The sequence below is a fragment of the Arvicola amphibius genome, chromosome 3, assembly GCF_903992535.2.
Source record: "Arvicola amphibius chromosome 3, mArvAmp1.2, whole genome shotgun sequence".
Lineage (NCBI taxonomy): Eukaryota > Metazoa > Chordata > Mammalia > Rodentia > Cricetidae > Arvicola > Arvicola amphibius.
The window spans coordinates 188341401-188357176 of NC_052049.1; the positions used below are offsets into that span (position 1 = coordinate 188341401).

Below are 15776 nucleotides of genomic sequence, written 5' to 3' on the forward strand. Positions count from 1 at the left end.
GGTCATTATCAAATCCTAGAAAGAAAAGTGCAAAAGATAATTGGACTGCTTTGGTCTTGTCCAGATGAATGATGGTGGTATTCATTGTATCATTTCTTCAATTTTTCTGTACTGTTTGACATTTTGAAAATAAACATTTTTTTCTGCAATCTATCAGGATTTTCTACAGTTTGGCAGCTCTGGGTAGGTGCGCGCCTTGCAAGAATTGCCCCTGTCCTGCCCGCTAATACCTGGCCCTCTCTAATCTCAGGACTCTTAGGAAATGCGCGGAGGAGGACGACCTCCTAGATTCCTAGAGAGGTCGGCTTGTGTCTGTGGAGCCGGAAGCCCTTCCCGAGGCACTTCCTGTCCGGTCATTGTTCTCCCGGTTAATGCAGAGAGGCTCTGTAGTCTCAGTCCCGAAATTGGCGCTGGCTCGCTGGGCCTCCGTGGTGAGCGGGTGCGGGTGTCGCCGGGCGGGAGAGGAGCAGGATCGCCACGCACCGACCCATCCTTCTTGCGGAGCCACGAGGTAGTGGGACGGGCCGGGGCCGGGCGGCGAGGGGCTGCGGGCTCTGGAGGACGGAGCCCGTGCGTGTGGCTCCGGGCCTGCGGGGGCGCGAAGCCCACGGAGTCAGTTCGGAAGACTCAGGGTAGACAGCCTAGCGTGTGCACGTAGGGGAACGAGTCTCAAAGGCTTTCCTGCCAGGGGGACTCAGCCCCACCACGGGGAGAATAACCCTCCAGAACTGTGATTTGGTTCAGTGGAGAAAAGCGTGGCATTCCTTGAAAATTCAGTGTGTACAATAAAGTTAACGTTGGAAAAATGAGTATGATTACTCCAAAAGCTGCAAAGGTGGATTTGGTAAAAATTGGCACAGTTTTTAGTAACAGAACCAAAGGGGAATAGAAACAAACAAAAAACTAGTCTCCTTATAGCCAGCTAAAATAATAGATTATTTGATTTAGTTAAAATAATAATAATAAAAAAAACACCAGTTGGCTCATCTGAGATTTAAAAAAAGGTCTTGTTAATTAGTAGTTGTGTGCCTGACTTTATGTGGTGTTTTAGGAAGCAATTTGAAACATATAAGCCCTTAAGCTAGTGACCTCGCAGTTCCTTCTAAAGGAAAAATGCAATAGGCCTAAAGGGTGACTTGTACAGAACAACTGTTACCAAACTAAGGAGTGAAGTCCATGTTTGTTAAAGAAAAGGTTGTAAACAGTACGGTGAAGTAAGTGTAGAATCCTCCGCCAGAGTGAGGTATTTATGCTTTGTTTACTTTAGATATTGGAAGGCCCTTACGAGGCTGTTGTGAAACAGTCACTGGGTCAAGAAGTGGCTGTGGCTGAGGGTGTACCTCAGCGGTAGAGCGGCTGTCTAATAGCATCAGGCCTTTGGATGTCTTCCCAGCACTGCAGAAGCCACAGCAAAACCCACCAGCACTGTAATGGCATTTCATTTGTGTTTTAATAAATAAAACTTACCTGAAGGTCAGAAAAGCAAAACAGCTAGTCACTAACTCTTACCTCAACCTCAGTCCAAAATGGTGATCCTGCCTCCAGGAATACCAGAATGAGACTGTGTCTAAGGGCTGTCTCCTCCCGGTTTATAATCCTCGCGAGAGCTGGGATTAAAGGCCTGTACCACCACTACCACCTGGTTTCTGTGGCAAGCTAGTGTGGCTACTGGGGCTAAAGGTGTGTGTCATTGCTGCCTGGTCTGTAAGGCTGGCCACTGTGGCTGTTTTACTTTTCTGACCCTCAGGCAAATTTTATTAAAATACAAATGCAACACTATTACACAGTACTGAGTGGTGAAGTGTGTCCAAGTGTGGTCCAAAAGTACACATGGGACGAGCGACATCCAATCTAGTCACTAATTATGCTGTGTGTGTGGTGTGTGTGTGTATAATACATTTGATTTTATATGTTTATTTAACCTTCGGAAAGGCTGAAAATTATAGGTTATTGTACAACAATTAAAAAAATAAGGATAGGCTGAGCGGTGGTGGTGCACACCTTTAATCCCAGCACTCGGGAGGCAGAGGCAGGCGGATCTCTGTGAGTTCAAGGCCAGCCTGGTCTGCAAGCTCTAGTTCCAGGACAGGCTCCAACACTACAGAGAAACCTTGTCTCGAAAAACCAAAAACAACAACAAAAAAAAAGATAAACAGTGTTAACATGAATACTTTTAAGACCAAAAAGAGAAATGACCTCAAAATGCTTGGAATCATAACCTTTGAGATAATCATTCTTTTCTCTTTAGAGAACCTTTGTAATGTCTCCTCTTTAAAACTCTAGTTTAGGGGGTGGGGATTTAGTTCAGTGGTAGGGCATTTGAGGCCTTGGATTTGGTCCTCAGCTCTGAAAGGAAAAAAAAATTAGTCTAATTCTGAAAATATGTGTCCCCATGGTAAAAAAAAACAAGCTGCTAAGTAAAATAATTATTATCACTGGATTGGAGATTTTCCCTAATATTTTTCTATATTCTTAAAAGTTTTTACAGTTAAAATATTAATTCTTCCTCCTTTTTTCGAGATACCATCTTACTATGCAGCCCGGGATGGTCTATGTAGACAGGGCCTCTGCTTCCCCAAGTGCTGGGATTAAAGGTGTGCACACCAGGGTACCCCTGAAATTTGAAGGAGAACAGACTGCTATGTTCTACCATGCCACTAGCCAGGAGCAGGAAGCATCAACCAATGGGCAGGGTGTTATCCATGCAAAGCTATATTTGGTGTTAACTGTGTTTTCTGGTTTTGCAGGGAACAGTACTCCTCTGGCACTGGGAAGAGAGACTCAGGAGCTCTGGAGACTTCGAGATTAGATGGGGCGTGACCAGTGCTGGGCTCCCCCGCTGAACAGAGAAGATGGCTGCAGAACTGAAGAGGACCATGGCCCGAGCCTCCTGGGGCCCAGTGAAGGTGGAAAAGGATGGGGACGATGGTGAAAGTGTGAGCGCATCCAGTCGACAGGTGTACCCTGAGAGTGTCAAGGTCTGGGCCCCAGGGGAACGTCCTTATTTAAGCATTGATGTATCTGAGGCGGAGGGAAAGGTAAGTGAGAACGCGGATCTCAGATAGTTCCAGAGGCACTCCACTGCCAAACCCAGGCCTTGTTCTCTCCCTTTTATACTCTGGAACATAGTGAGATGTTCCCTTCGATTGATCTGTTAGTACTGATCTATAAGTCTGTGGCTCGCGACCATTGCCGCATAGAACCTGAGGAGCTTTACAATATCTTGTTACCCACAGTATAGTCTGTTCTGATCAGAACAGACTCTGGGGAATAAGACCTAGGCTTTTGTTTTTGTTTTAGGTTGTTGTTTTTTATTTTTCGGGGCAGGGTTTCTCTGTGTAACAGCCCTGGCTATCCTGGAACTAGCACTTGTAGACCAGGCTGGCCTCTAACTCAAGAGATCTGCCTGCCTCTGCCTCCCGAGTGCTGGAATGAAATGCGTGCACCACCACCGCCCGGCTCACCCTGCCTTCTTAAAGCCATGCTCCCTGCTTGTCTAAGCTAGGGCTCACTAACTGATGAGAATGTATACTGTAGAATTCTGTGAGTTAAAAATCAAAGTGGTAGACTGAAGAGGGGGTGTCACCCACCTTTAATCCCAGCACTCGGGAGGCAGAGGCAGAGGCAGGTGGATCTCTGTGAGTTCCAGGACAGCCAGGGCTACACAGAGAAACCCTGTCTTGAAAAACTTAAAATAATGAAAGTGGTAGCCTAACTTCTCCTCTCAGGTGTCCTGGGGAGGTTGGGAGACTCCTGCCCACTGTTGGTGACTCCAGGAGTGTGTTCTCGTCTGCAGAGCTGTATCGCAATGCTTCCTTCAAACAATCTACGCCCCCTTGTTTCTAGGGTCAGAAACTGTTCTGGGACATGGCACTGGTCCTAAAAGCAACACAGGAGGCTGCTGCTGCTGCTGATGCCACTACACCCCTTGGGGGCTACTCATTACCAGGGACTCTGGCCAAGAGTGAGATCCTGGAGCCTCATGGGATCTCAACCCTGCTAGGTAAAGTTCAGCTCCCTGATCTCAGTCACATTAAAATGCATGGGTGGGTGTCTGGTTTTCCTTCTTAAATACACAGTGTGAAGAGAGCAGCCCATATGCTTGCCACAGTGAGTGGTTTTTTTTTTTTTTTTTAATATAAACAAAAGAGCAAACAGATAAATTCTAAATTTCACTGTTTAATTGTTTAATCATGCTCATTCCTCAGGACTTTTAACATCTCTGCGCACGTGTAAACCCGTGTCATCATGGATATTTATATGTTGCAAGTAAAGGATAGTAGCTCTGCATTTTTTTTGAGATGGTCTCATATCCCTGCCAGACCCTAAACTCACTATATAGCCAAGATTGACCTTGAATTTTTAATTTCTAATCCGCTTTCATCTCCCAAGTGCTATAATTACGCAGATGTGCCGCCACGCCTGGTGCATGTGTGCTGGAAATTAAACCCAAGGCTTTGTACATACTAGGTAGGCAAACAGTTTACAAATTAAATTATATCCTCAGTCTTAAATGTCTTTTTTTTTTTTGTTTTGTTTTTTAAATACTTATAGAAAAAAAATAATACCTTGGGCTGGAGAGATGGTTCAGCAGTTAATAACACTGGTTACTCTTCCACGGGACCAGCACCCACATGGCAGCGCACAACAATCTGCAAGTCCAGTTTTACTGTATCAGATATACGTGCAGGCAAAACACCAATACACATAAAATAAAAAGAAGTAAATTATTAAAAAAATACCTTTAGGGCTAATGATATAGCACAAAATGTAAAGATGCCCGATGACCTCATCCCATCCCTCAGACCCACATATTTTAAAAGAAAAACACTATTTTGACTACAAAAGTTGATCTCTGACCTCCACACGTGCACTTTGGCATGCTACTTCTCTCTCGCAATAAATGTAATTTAAAAATTCTTAAAAGATACCTTTATCTTGGTATCATGGCCTTTAATCCCAGCACTCTGGAGACAGAGGCAGTTTGAGGCCAGCCTGGTCTACATAGCTGGTCCAGACCAGCCAGGGCTATATAGTATGTGAGGTGTTATTACAGATCATTAATATGAAAAGTGATTTAAAGATTTAAAAAGTTAATTTAGGGCTATCGGATAGCTTACTGGTAAAGGCAGTTGTTGCCAAGCTTGTTGACCTGAGTTCACTCCCAAGGGATCACATGGTAGCAGGGGAGAACCAGCTCTTGAATGTTGTCTTCTGATCTCCACAAGCACACTGTGGTGTGTGTGCACATACACACAAACAGAAGTGGTTTCTAAGGTGTGGGAGGTAATTCAAAGGTACAGAAATAAAAGAAAAAAATCCAAGAAGCAGATGAAGTGTTGCGTCTCGCTGATTGTAAGAGCATCACACTGAAAACAGTAGGATGTTATTCTTACTTAATTAAATCTTTTAGTATTTTTGCTCATTTGTTTTGGTTTTTGTTGTTTTGAAACAGGGTCTCTCTACATAGCCCTGGCTGTCCTGGAACTCATTCTGTAGATCAGTCTGGCCTTGAACTCACAGAGATCTACCTGCCTCTGTCTCCCAAGTGCTGAGATTAAAGGTTTGTGCCACTACACTTGACCCGTGAAATCAGTCCTGATTGTCTATGACAGAATCCGGTTTGTGCAGGAACAACCCATAAGTGAGGGTCAGGAATGTGTTTAGATGGGGTCAGAAATATCTTGGTGGGTGGGACTATATGCTTAATATCTAAAGAGTACAAAACCAAGTGTAGAGGACCAACAACATAGGTTTCAAATCTTTTTTTATTTGTTGGTTTGAGGGTTTTTTTTTTTTTTTTTTTTTTTTTCTTTTCAGCCAGTGTCTCATGTAGTCCAGACTGGCTTGAATTTAGGAACTTCGTGCTTCTACTTCCTATATGTTGGGATCACAGGTATATACTGTCATGCCCATGTGAAGTTTTTTTCTGATTAAATTTTATTTATTCTGTGTGCATGTGTGTTCACACCAACACCACAGTGCACATACAGAGGTCAGAGGTTAGAGGACAGTTTTGTGGAGTCAGTTCTGCCCTTCCATTTTCTCATGGGTACAGGGTTGGGTAGCAAGGACTTGAAATGGTAATGTTTACAGTTCAAAATGTAGGTTTACAAATGTGAGGATTTACATTTAATCCTCTGCACCAAGAAGAAAAAGTAAAATGAAGAAAGATAGATACTGATATAAGAACTTTGTGGGGTCTGATTGTAGTTTGGTGATAGAATGTTTGCTTGGCATTGTAGGTCCTAAGACCTTTGGGAAAGTAGTGTTCTTAACTTCTGAGCCATCTCTCCAGCCTCGGTGGGTTTTTTGTTTTGTGTTTTCAGTTAAACAGTCTCTCTGTTTAACCCTGACTATCCTTGTACTGGCTGTGGTTGAGGCTGGCCTCAGACTCAGCAGCAACTTTCCTTCCTCTGTTATCCAAGGGCCAGGATTACAGGTGTGTGTTACCACTCCCAGATTTTATCCTTCCTTTGCTGTCTGTCTAGCATTCTCAAACACAAAAAAGCCTAAATTCGTAGCCTTTTGATTATGGAGAGGAATTTTCCACAATTAACTGGTCAGTTATTTGCTAATCCATGTGAGCAGCTCAAAAAAAAAAAGTAAGTTGAGTCAGAGCTGGAATCCTTCCTAACCAGTCTTCAGGCTACAGGAGTCTGTCTAGAGCTTGAGGCAGAGCTGGTCTCCTTCATAACTGGTCTTCAGGTTACTAGGAGTCTTGTCTAGAGCTTGGGCCCGTTACTCTAGGCTAAGAGTCTGTTGTTGCTGACAGATATAAGGAGGGAAAGTTTCTTTTAGCTTACAAATAACAGAGGTTTTAGCACTCATTTGTACAGAAGATGAGTTTGTTTACTTTATGATAAACAGGGACCAGAGCCTCAAGTGTTCATTCAGCCCGTGACCTTTTAGGTGACACTCATACTGGAGCATAACAGAATCTGGGGAAGGTAAGTGTGTAGGTAGAAGGGCACAGAGGGTCTGGTATTTATTCCCTTCTTTGATGAGGTCAGTTTGCAAAGGTGGAGTTCTTTATTCTGACCTTGATGCCTGTTCTTTTTCTAGGCCAGAGGAATCTAACATTTTCATTTCTGTTTCCTGGTACAGGTACTGAAGCCAAGAACCTACAGCTATTGGTTCCTAAAACAGAGATTTGTGATGAAGCAGAAGAGCCCCCTGTGGTTTTAGGAAGAATACAGAAAGGTGACCTTCAAGAACCCGAGCTAGGAGAATCTTACGGAAAGGGAAATGTGTTAAAAAGACAGAAAATAAAGAGGGAAAAACAAGATATAAGAAAAGTGACAGCGAGAGACTCTCCATTGCCTGAGAGCTTCCGAGAGGACAAAGACCGGAAATCTAAGTCCAGGAGGAAATACTGCCTTAGCGCTGACCCAGCTGAAAGTCAGAAAATACAGCCCAGGCCAAAGCCTTTTACATGTAGTGAGTGTGGGAAAGGCTTTAGTCAGAGTGCAAATCTTGTTGTGCACCAGCGAATCCACACTGGGGAGAAACCCTTTGAATGCCACGAGTGTGGGAAGGCCTTCATCCAGAGTGCAAACCTTGTTGTGCACCAGAGGATCCACACTGGGCAGAAACCTTACGTTTGTGCCAAATGTGGGAAGGCTTTCACGCAGAGCTCAAATCTGACTGTACATCAGAAAATCCACTCCTTAGAAAAAACCTTTAAGTGCGGTGAATGTGAGAAAGCCTTCAGTTACAGCTCGCAGCTTGCTCGGCACCAGAAGGTCCACATAACTGAGAAATGCTACGAATGCAACGAATGTGGGAAGACGTTCACTAGAAGCTCCAACCTCATTGTCCATCAGAGGATCCATACTGGGGAGAAGCCTTTCGCCTGTAATGAGTGTGGCAAAGCCTTTACCCAGAGTGCAAACCTTATTGTGCATCAGCGCAGCCATACTGGGGAGAAGCCGTATGAGTGTAAAGACTGTGGGAAAGCCTTTAGCTGTTTTTCTCACCTTATCGTCCATCAGAGAATCCACACTGCAGAGAAACCGTACGACTGCAGTGAATGTGGAAAAGCCTTCAGCCAACTCTCTTGCCTTATTGTCCACCAGAGAATTCACAGTGGAGATCTCCCTTATGTGTGTAATGAATGTGGGAAGGCTTTCACTTGTAGCTCATACCTGCTTATTCATCAGAGAATCCACAATGGGGAGAAACCTTATACATGTAACGAATGTGGGAAGGCCTTCAGACAGAGGTCGAGCCTCACTGTCCACCAGCGAACCCACACGGGGGAAAAGCCCTACGAATGTGCCAAGTGTGGCGCAGCTTTCATTTCTAACTCGCACCTCATGCGACACCACAGGACCCATCTTGTTGAGTAGCCAGGAAGAAGATGTTTCTCTGCTGTTGGTCGTAGCCTACTGCTCCCAATAGTAGGCACCTCTGTTGAGCTTTATACTTCCTTTGTTAAAACAAAGCCTATACGCTTTAAAGTTATTTTTCTGGAAAGGAAAGTAAACACAAGCATTTCAGAGGCTAATTTAAAGAAAATAAAACTTAAATATCCAAGAGCCAAGGACTTTAACTGTACCCTAAGCAGCCATGCTTCCTGAAACGGAATGTGGGTCTGTTTTGTTCTCTGTGCCTGTACTCCCTGGTCCCAATCCTGCTAAGCTTCCGAGGTCAGATGAAATCAAGCATTGTGGGTGGTATGGGAACAGGGTTATGATAATCTAGGCCACTTTCAAATTTTCTATTGTCAGACCTCAGAATTTTTTTATACTCGAAGAAACTAAAATGTGCAAAGTTATAAGATTGTAGTCAGATCAGCACTCGGGAGGCAGAGGCAGACGGATCTCTGTGAGTTCGAGGCCAGCCTGGTCTACAAGAGCTAGTTCCGGGACAGGCTCTAAAAAAGCTGCAGAGAAACCCTGTCTCGAAAAACCAAAAAAAAAAAAAAGAAAGATTGTAGTCAGATAAAGCCTGTGTGCCAAAATGGATGTAATTAGAGGTGACAGGTGACAAGTGCTCAGTAAAATGACATTTCGTCGGGTGCACTAGATTCCCTTCAGGGTCTTTCAATCCATAGGCAGATTCTGTGACCTAATTTAATTTACCAAGTTTTTTTTTTTTTTTTTTTTTTTTTTTGGTTTTTCGAGACAGGGTTTCTCTGCAGCTTTAGAGCCTGTCCTGGAGCTAGCTCTTATAGACCAGGCTGGTCTCGAACTCACAGAGATCCGCCTGCCTCTGCCTCCCGAGTGCTGGGATTAAAGGTGTGCGCCACCACCGCCCGGCAATTTACCAAGTTTTACATAACATTTTTATGTTTGTAGTGTGACTCACTATTCTGCTTGTATTTTATCTCCAGATCTGAGTTTTTCAGAAACTCCAGGTTCAGGACTTTCCTTTGATCCTGACCAAATCACATGAGCTAGTGATTCCTATATTATCTGTTCACTGTCCAGCTAATAACTCTTCCCAGATCAGTTACAGCCCTTGAGTCAGTCTGTTCTCCTTAGTGTTTAGCAGGGAAGAAGGGCCATCCTTGTCAAAGCTGGCATGGGTATTTCTGTTCCATTGGGTCATGGCCCTCTCCCTTGGCTAGTTCTGGGAAAAGTGGTTGAAAACACCAAGATCAGCACTCGGGAGGCAGAGGCAGGAGGATCTCTGTGAGTTCGAGGCCAGCCTGGTCTACAAGAGCTAGTTCCAGGACAGTCTACAAAGCTACAGAGAAACCCTGTCTTGAAAAAACCAACCAAACAAACAAAACCAAACAAAAAAACCAGATCCCATTTCCACAGTTGCTGGAATATGAAAGAACTTTTTTCCAGCCCTGGTGATTAGTTTTCAGAGTAAAGCCAGGTGGAGTGCTGTCTGTGAAGCCTCGAGACCTTAGGTTCAATTACAAGTGGGGCTGGAGTCAGGTGGTGCTGACATACCTTTAATCTCAACAGAGGCAGGCGAATCTCTGAGATCGAGGCCAGCATGGGCTACAGGGTGAGTTTCAGGACAGCCAGGGCTACACAGAGAAACTGTCTTGGGAGGAAAATCAAGTGGAGCTGGAGAAATGACTCAATGCTGTTGTGCAGGACCTAGGTTTAGCTCCCAGCACCTACATTTGGCTCAGTCACCTTTAACTCCAGCTTCAGAAAAGAAACTTAGGAAATGTAAATGTTTTGAGGTCCAAAAACAAAATTAGTTTGGGTTGGTAATACAAGTTAGGATAGAAAGTGAATTAGGTACAAAACTTTAGACTCACCAAGATAGGGTAAGTTAATACCTTTCCTGTTTATTTAGACAGTACCTGATAATTGTTTTTATTGTATACAGTTTTACTATATTAAGAGTTAAAAACCTTGCCTTTTCCTTTAGACAAAAAGAGGGAGATGTTTTTGGAATACTCGGACTGGTTAATAAAAAGTATACCTAGGCAGGATTTTGGGGGCAGAGAGGATGCTGGAAAGAAGGGTGAAGTTGGGAGAAGACACAGAGGAAGCATGACATCCAGGAGAAGAGGTAACAAGCCACGAGCCATGTGGCAGCACATAAATTAATAGAAATGGGTTAATTTAAATTATAAGAGCTAAGCTGGGCAGTGGTGGCACACGCCTTTAATCCCAGCACTCGGGAGGCAGAGGCAGGCGGATCTCTGAGTTCAAGGCCAGCCTGGTCTACAAGAGTTAGTTCCAGAACAGGCTCTAGAAACTACAGGGAAACCCTGTCTTGAAAAACCAAAAAAAAAAAAAAAAAAAAAAAAATTATAAGAGCTAGTTAGAAACTATTATGGAAGTGGGCTTTATGTGTTAGTTTGCTTGTTTGTCTTGAGATGGGATATTCCTGTGTAGTTTAGGGTGATCTGGTTAATCCCTATGTCAGGCTAGTCTTTACCTGTGATAAATCTCCCTGCTCAGCTACCGGAGTCCCTGGCGTCTAGGCATATATCATCACTTCCAGCTAAGAATGGAAATTTACAGTTTGACCTTTCCTTCCTATAATAAGGTACATCCCTTGACTAGGCCAACAAACATCTTAGATGTGTTCAATGTTCTTTAGCTTCCCATTCTACCACTAATTTTCTGCCACACTGAAAGAAATTCATCCTGAGCTGGGAATCCCAGCATTTAGGATTTACAGATCTCTGAGCTCAAGGTCAGCCTAGTTTACAGGGTGAGTTCCAGGACTACACAGAGAAACCCAGAAAAAGCCACCCCTTAAAAGATCATCCCAGGGGGCTGGAGAGATGGCTCAGTGGTTAAGAGCATTGCCTGCTCTTCCAAAGGTCCTGAGTTCAATTCCCAGAACCACATGGTGGCTCACAGCCATCTGTAATGAGATCTGGTGCCCTCTTCTGGTCTGCCTGTATAAATAATAAATAAATAAATATTAAAAAAAAAAAAAGATCATCCCAAAATGAAGACTGTTAATCCCTTCAGTAGCACTTCTTTATATAAGGCTTCCTGGAACTCACTATGTAGTCCAGGTGGGCCTTGGAATTCCTCGTGTGCATGTTGGACCGTTTCTGGAGGTGGGACACCTGGCTTGGGAAGGTATTTTCAGCCAGGCATATATCCATGCCTTCATCTAAAGTAAGGTTTTACTAATGAAAAAGTTACAAAAAGGCTCATATATTTGAGTGCTCAATCACCAGGAAATAACTTGAAAGGATTACAAAGAGTAGAAGATATGGCTTTATTGGAGGAAGTATGTCACTGGGGGTGGGTTTTAAGGTTTCAAAAGCCCATGCCAGTGGACTGTGGTGTAGCACACCTTTAATCCTAGTGTTTGGGAGGCAGAGGCAGGCAGATCTCTGAATCTGAGGCCAGCTTGGTCTACAAAGTTCCAGAATGGTCAGAGCTACTCAGAGAAACCCTGTTTCAAAAAACAAAGCCTATGCCAGTCTGTCTCTGCATGTTGTCATGTTTCCCACCCCTCCCCCACCACCCCCTTGTGGTTCAGGATGTACCTTCAGGTACTTCTTTGGCATCATGCCTGTCTTGCCACCATTCTTCCTGCTAGGATGACTAAGCTCAAACTGCAAGCAAGCCCCCAATTAAATGATTTCTTTTATAACAGTTGCCTTGGGTATGGTGTCTCTACATCAACTTCACAGTGATTAAGACATCTATTATAACATTCTTTATGAGCTATTGATGTTAGATTTTTAAAATATGCAACAAAGTTCTAACACTGTAATTATAAGAAGCAGGACAAAGAACATATACGACAATCTCAGTTTTATTTAAAAATATAATTTACATATATACATACCCACAGGTGGGAGGTAATAAAATGTTAACAGTAGTGAATGTCTAGCATTTCCAGTAAAGGGGCATTATTGGATGGGTTTATTTCAAGTTTGTCTTCTGTATTTTTGAGGCTTTCTGTAATGAACCTGAAGTACTTGGGGAAAATGCCACTTTTAAGATATAGGAAAATTAATGTTTTAAAAAATACCTCATGGCTTTCGAAGGAAACCAAGTCCACAATGTTTATACTTACTCATTTTCATCTTCATTGTCAAAAGAAAGGAGACTGCTGTTTCTTACTTGCTTTTGTGAGTTCTTTCTAACTGGACTCTGCCTATCTATGTCATCTTCCTTTGTTTTCTTTTTCTTGGAGCTTGCTGTTAAACCTGAACACTTTTCATCTGAGGAACGCTTAGCCGGTTTTCGATACATGATTCTCCCGTCAGCTGGAGGTGGCTCTTCATCTGTGACAAAAAAGAGAAGAAAAGCTGGAGAAGCCAGACACTGTACTTAAGGACGTCATTGACTATTCAGTCTGCTCTACTGCTTCTGGTTATACCGTACCCAACACTAGCCACCACTCAGTAAAACCTCACTAACGTGTCCCATATATTATTAGTCCCCAGCTGATGACAGAAAAGATGAGGGCGACACCTGAACTTAGGGTCTCGTATGCTAAGAAGGTGCTCCACCACTGAGCTGTCGTCCAGGTCCTCAGGGTTTACTCTGAAATGTATTTGGAACCACAGTATTTCTCCCTAAACAATGTGACAGCTGCTTAGGATGAATACAAGTGTACTGCATAACACACTACACTCCAGCACTAATTAATTACACAAATCTTTGCTGACTGGTTGACCTATGTTGTTAAATGACTAAACAGTACACTACGGAAGGACCATTTATTGTCTCTATTTCACTGATGGGGAACTTGCCCAAGGTTACACAAATGGCACCATAGCTAATGATTGAAACAAATCATTAAACAATAACAACAAAAAACCCTACTTTATGCTCCTTAAAGTGCTAAAGAAAATCAGATAACTTTTGGACATTACCTGCTTTGGCAGCCTTTATTTCTGCTTTAATTTTCATGACTTCTTCAGCTGTTAGGTCTCCCTTTTTTAAAACCACTACTTGAGGCTGCTCATCTTCTTTGTCACTGCGGTCCCCATCATCATCTGGGAGCTGAGGCTGGATTTTCTACAGAAAATCAAGTGTAATGTGTAGGTTGATGACCTTTAACAACCACGGCCACTGTGACAACAATTATTAAAGTGAATGGGTATCCGTGAAATGAATATAAAGTGAATTAACTCCAAAGAGCCTAACTTCTCCACACACAACACAGGTCTCCCTGCCAGTCACCCCGGCATGCCCAGTGGCACTCACTTCCACCTAGCCCACTCAAGGGAGTGCCCAGCTACTCCGGTTCTTCGTTTCTAATCATTATTTTTCACTTCTGTCTTGTCTGAATTTGACAAAAAACAAAACGCCTGACAAACACAACTCGGCCTCACCAGTTAAGCCACCAAAGTAAGGAAAACAACAGGTAAAACTTATTTTCTCCTACCTCTGGTAGATATATTACATGATATCCTAACCGCTTCAGTTTAGTAGATACCTTATCAATTGCTCGTCAAAGACACACAAATAATTATGTAAAAGGTTTTGTACATAAACAATGCTGTAATACTCAAGCAGTACACTGTACTCAACACGTTCACACCCTCCAGACTCTAAACTTGAGTACATGGCAGTCCGTGACTATTTCCACTCCTCTGCCTCCTTTGTCTCTCACACTGTCCAGGACACGCCGCTGTTCCACACCAACCCTTACTTATGTTGCCTTCAAGACTAAAGATCCTCTAGAAGACAACCGCACGTGTGACGTGTGCATAGCTCCTAGACAACAAGAAAGACTGTTTACCGTCTTTTTTGGACAGACTACTTTGATGAGTACTGTTCCATCGCCCTATCCTGAGACACTCAGCCTGGACAGCAGCAGAGATTCTGCTCCTAATCCTGGAAGGTTCCCCAAAAGACTCCAGATTCGAATCATTTAAAAAAGTGGCCTCCGTGAAAAAGGGACGATGCTGTCAATCATCTTGCTCACGTAAAGTGAGGTCCGGAAGTGAGAAAGAAAAGGACGGGGAAGCCGTCTTAAGCTCCTGAGGGCTAGGTCATCTCCAAAAGCAGCACTGTGACAGTAAGGACCCCACGAGCACGAGAGACCAGACCTGGGGCCCGAGGCCCGGCCGGGGCTTGGCCCGGTCTCGAGTGGGGGACCCGAGGAGCCGGAAGTGGCGTGGGCACGCGGGTCCGACGCGGCGCGACTCCGGCTGGCTCACCTTGGTCTCGACGGTGGGCCCCTCCTGGTAGCCGACTCGCTCCTTGAAGCGGTACAGGAAGGCGGGCTCGGCGGGCCGCACGTAGGACACTAGGTTCCGCTTGCTCATGGCGGCCCGGACGGAAAGCGCCCACCGCAGCCAGCAGGGCAGAGGCGCCGTCGCCCGCGCGCACTTCTGACGTCTGCGCACGCTGGCGTCACCCAGACACGCCCATCGGGGGGGCGTGACGCGTGGGCGGCGCCAAATTCAAATCCGTGGCCATCTTGGCGGGAGGATCCTAGCGGCCACGGCGGTCGCGAATCCGCACGGAGGTCGCCATGGCCCCGGGCTGCAAAGGTAAGTCGTGAGCCTGCCCCGTGAGCTCATGGCCGCTGGCAAACCCCGGTGTCAGCGGACGGCAGCTCCTAAGGCGGCCCGCTGGAGTGACGGCGGCGCGCACGGTGGGAATCCGAGTTCCACGCAGAGCGCAGGCGCCCGGGTTCGGCCCCTGCTCACTTGCGCGCCCTTTCCAGCGCTGCGCACACTGATGTGTCCCTGCTGGCTTCTTGTGTCAGTGTCCCGAGGGCGGACCCTCGCGCTCCCACGTTTCCGACTTTCTCGAAGGGAAAGGAATCCCGCCCTCAGAGGAGGGATTCTTAAAGCGAATTGCAACCCGTCTGTTTACAATAGTTCCCACTTCATCCGCCAAGACTTCGTGAATTCATGAAACCAGGATTGCATCCTAACACAGAACCCTATAGATAGATAACTGTGCTCTGTAAATCTAGTATACTCAGAGTTAAGCTGATAATAAAGTACAGCAGTTGTGGTAATGTACAATAGTAAGTTATGTGAAAGGGTTTCTTAGAGCCGTCTTTCCTTTTGTCATGAGTCGCTACGGTGAGAGAAATGCTACAGTGTGACAGAGTTAGTTTCCAAAAGTCACTTGCACGCAAGCATTGTCAGTTAGCAAGTTGCTCTCATAACAGAAGGCTGAGACTATTAGGAGTGCGGTATATAGTGTGGCCAAGACCCTGGCTAAACGTAGTTGTGTAGCAAGGACGTGCTACTGAGAATAGGCTGTTTGAGGCCAGCCTTCATATTGAGAGCTTGTCTCAAGATAAATAAATAAAAGACTTACGATTTGTTTAGTTCTGAATTTTCTAGTTAGTGGTTTTGGAATGGCTGGGATATAAACCATGGAGAAGGGACCTGCAGTTTTATGGGTAGA

General features: G+C 44.6%; 3 protein-coding genes across 3 annotated transcripts in view; 2 read left to right on the top strand and 1 right to left on the bottom strand.

The window, feature by feature from the left end:
* Positions 1-358: 358 nt before the first annotated feature.
* Znf35 (zinc finger protein 35) lies at positions 359-8540 on the top strand. The gene is made up of 4 exons (XM_038324334.2): positions 359-511; positions 2748-3038; positions 3847-4003; positions 7108-8540. The coding sequence occupies exons 2-4, from the start codon at positions 2853-2855 to the stop codon at positions 8349-8351; spliced, it is 1587 nt and encodes a 528-aa protein (XP_038180262.1). The 5' UTR covers positions 359-511; positions 2748-2852; the 3' UTR covers positions 8352-8540.
* A 3646-nt stretch (positions 8541-12186) lies between these two features.
* On the bottom strand, positions 12187-14723 carry Kiaa1143 (KIAA1143 ortholog). The gene is made up of 3 exons (XM_038323208.1): positions 14567-14723; positions 13274-13418; positions 12187-12679 (listed from the first exon to the last, which is right to left on the bottom strand). The coding sequence occupies exons 1-3, from the start codon at positions 14672-14674 to the stop codon at positions 12465-12467; spliced, it is 468 nt and encodes a 155-aa protein (XP_038179136.1). The 5' UTR covers positions 14675-14723; the 3' UTR covers positions 12187-12464.
* A 105-nt stretch (positions 14724-14828) lies between these two features.
* Kif15 (kinesin family member 15) overlaps positions 14829-15776 on the top strand; it is a 55739-nt gene continuing 54791 nt past the window's right edge. Inside the window, 1 exon segment of the mRNA XM_038323023.1 lies at positions 14829-14902. Within this exon segment, the coding sequence (XP_038178951.1) occupies positions 14884-14902 (19 nt within the window). The 5' untranslated portion in view covers positions 14829-14883.

Bases quoted from the DNA above. Each gene is read 5' to 3' on its own strand.
- Znf35 (XM_038324334.2), top strand. From the start codon at position 2,853: ATGGCTGCAGAACTGAAGAGGACCATGGCCCGAGCCTCCTGGGGCCCA. The intron at 3,039-3,846 runs GTAAGTGAGAAC...CCTTGTTTCTAG, and splicing joins TATCTGAGGCGGAGGGAAAG to GGTCAGAAACTGTTCTGGGA. The intron at 4,004-7,107 runs GTAAAGTTCAGC...TTCCTGGTACAG, and splicing joins TGGGATCTCAACCCTGCTAG to GTACTGAAGCCAAGAACCTA.
- Kiaa1143 (XM_038323208.1), bottom strand. From the start codon at position 14,674: ATGAGCAAGCGGAACCTAGTGTCCTACGTGCGGCCCGCCGAGCCCGCC. The intron at 13,419-14,566 runs GTGAGCCAGCCG...GATTTTCTGTAG, and splicing joins GGCCCACCGTCGAGACCAAG to AAAATCCAGCCTCAGCTCCC. The intron at 12,680-13,273 runs GTAATGTCCAAA...TTTTTGTCACAG, and splicing joins AATAAAGGCTGCCAAAGCAG to ATGAAGAGCCACCTCCAGCT.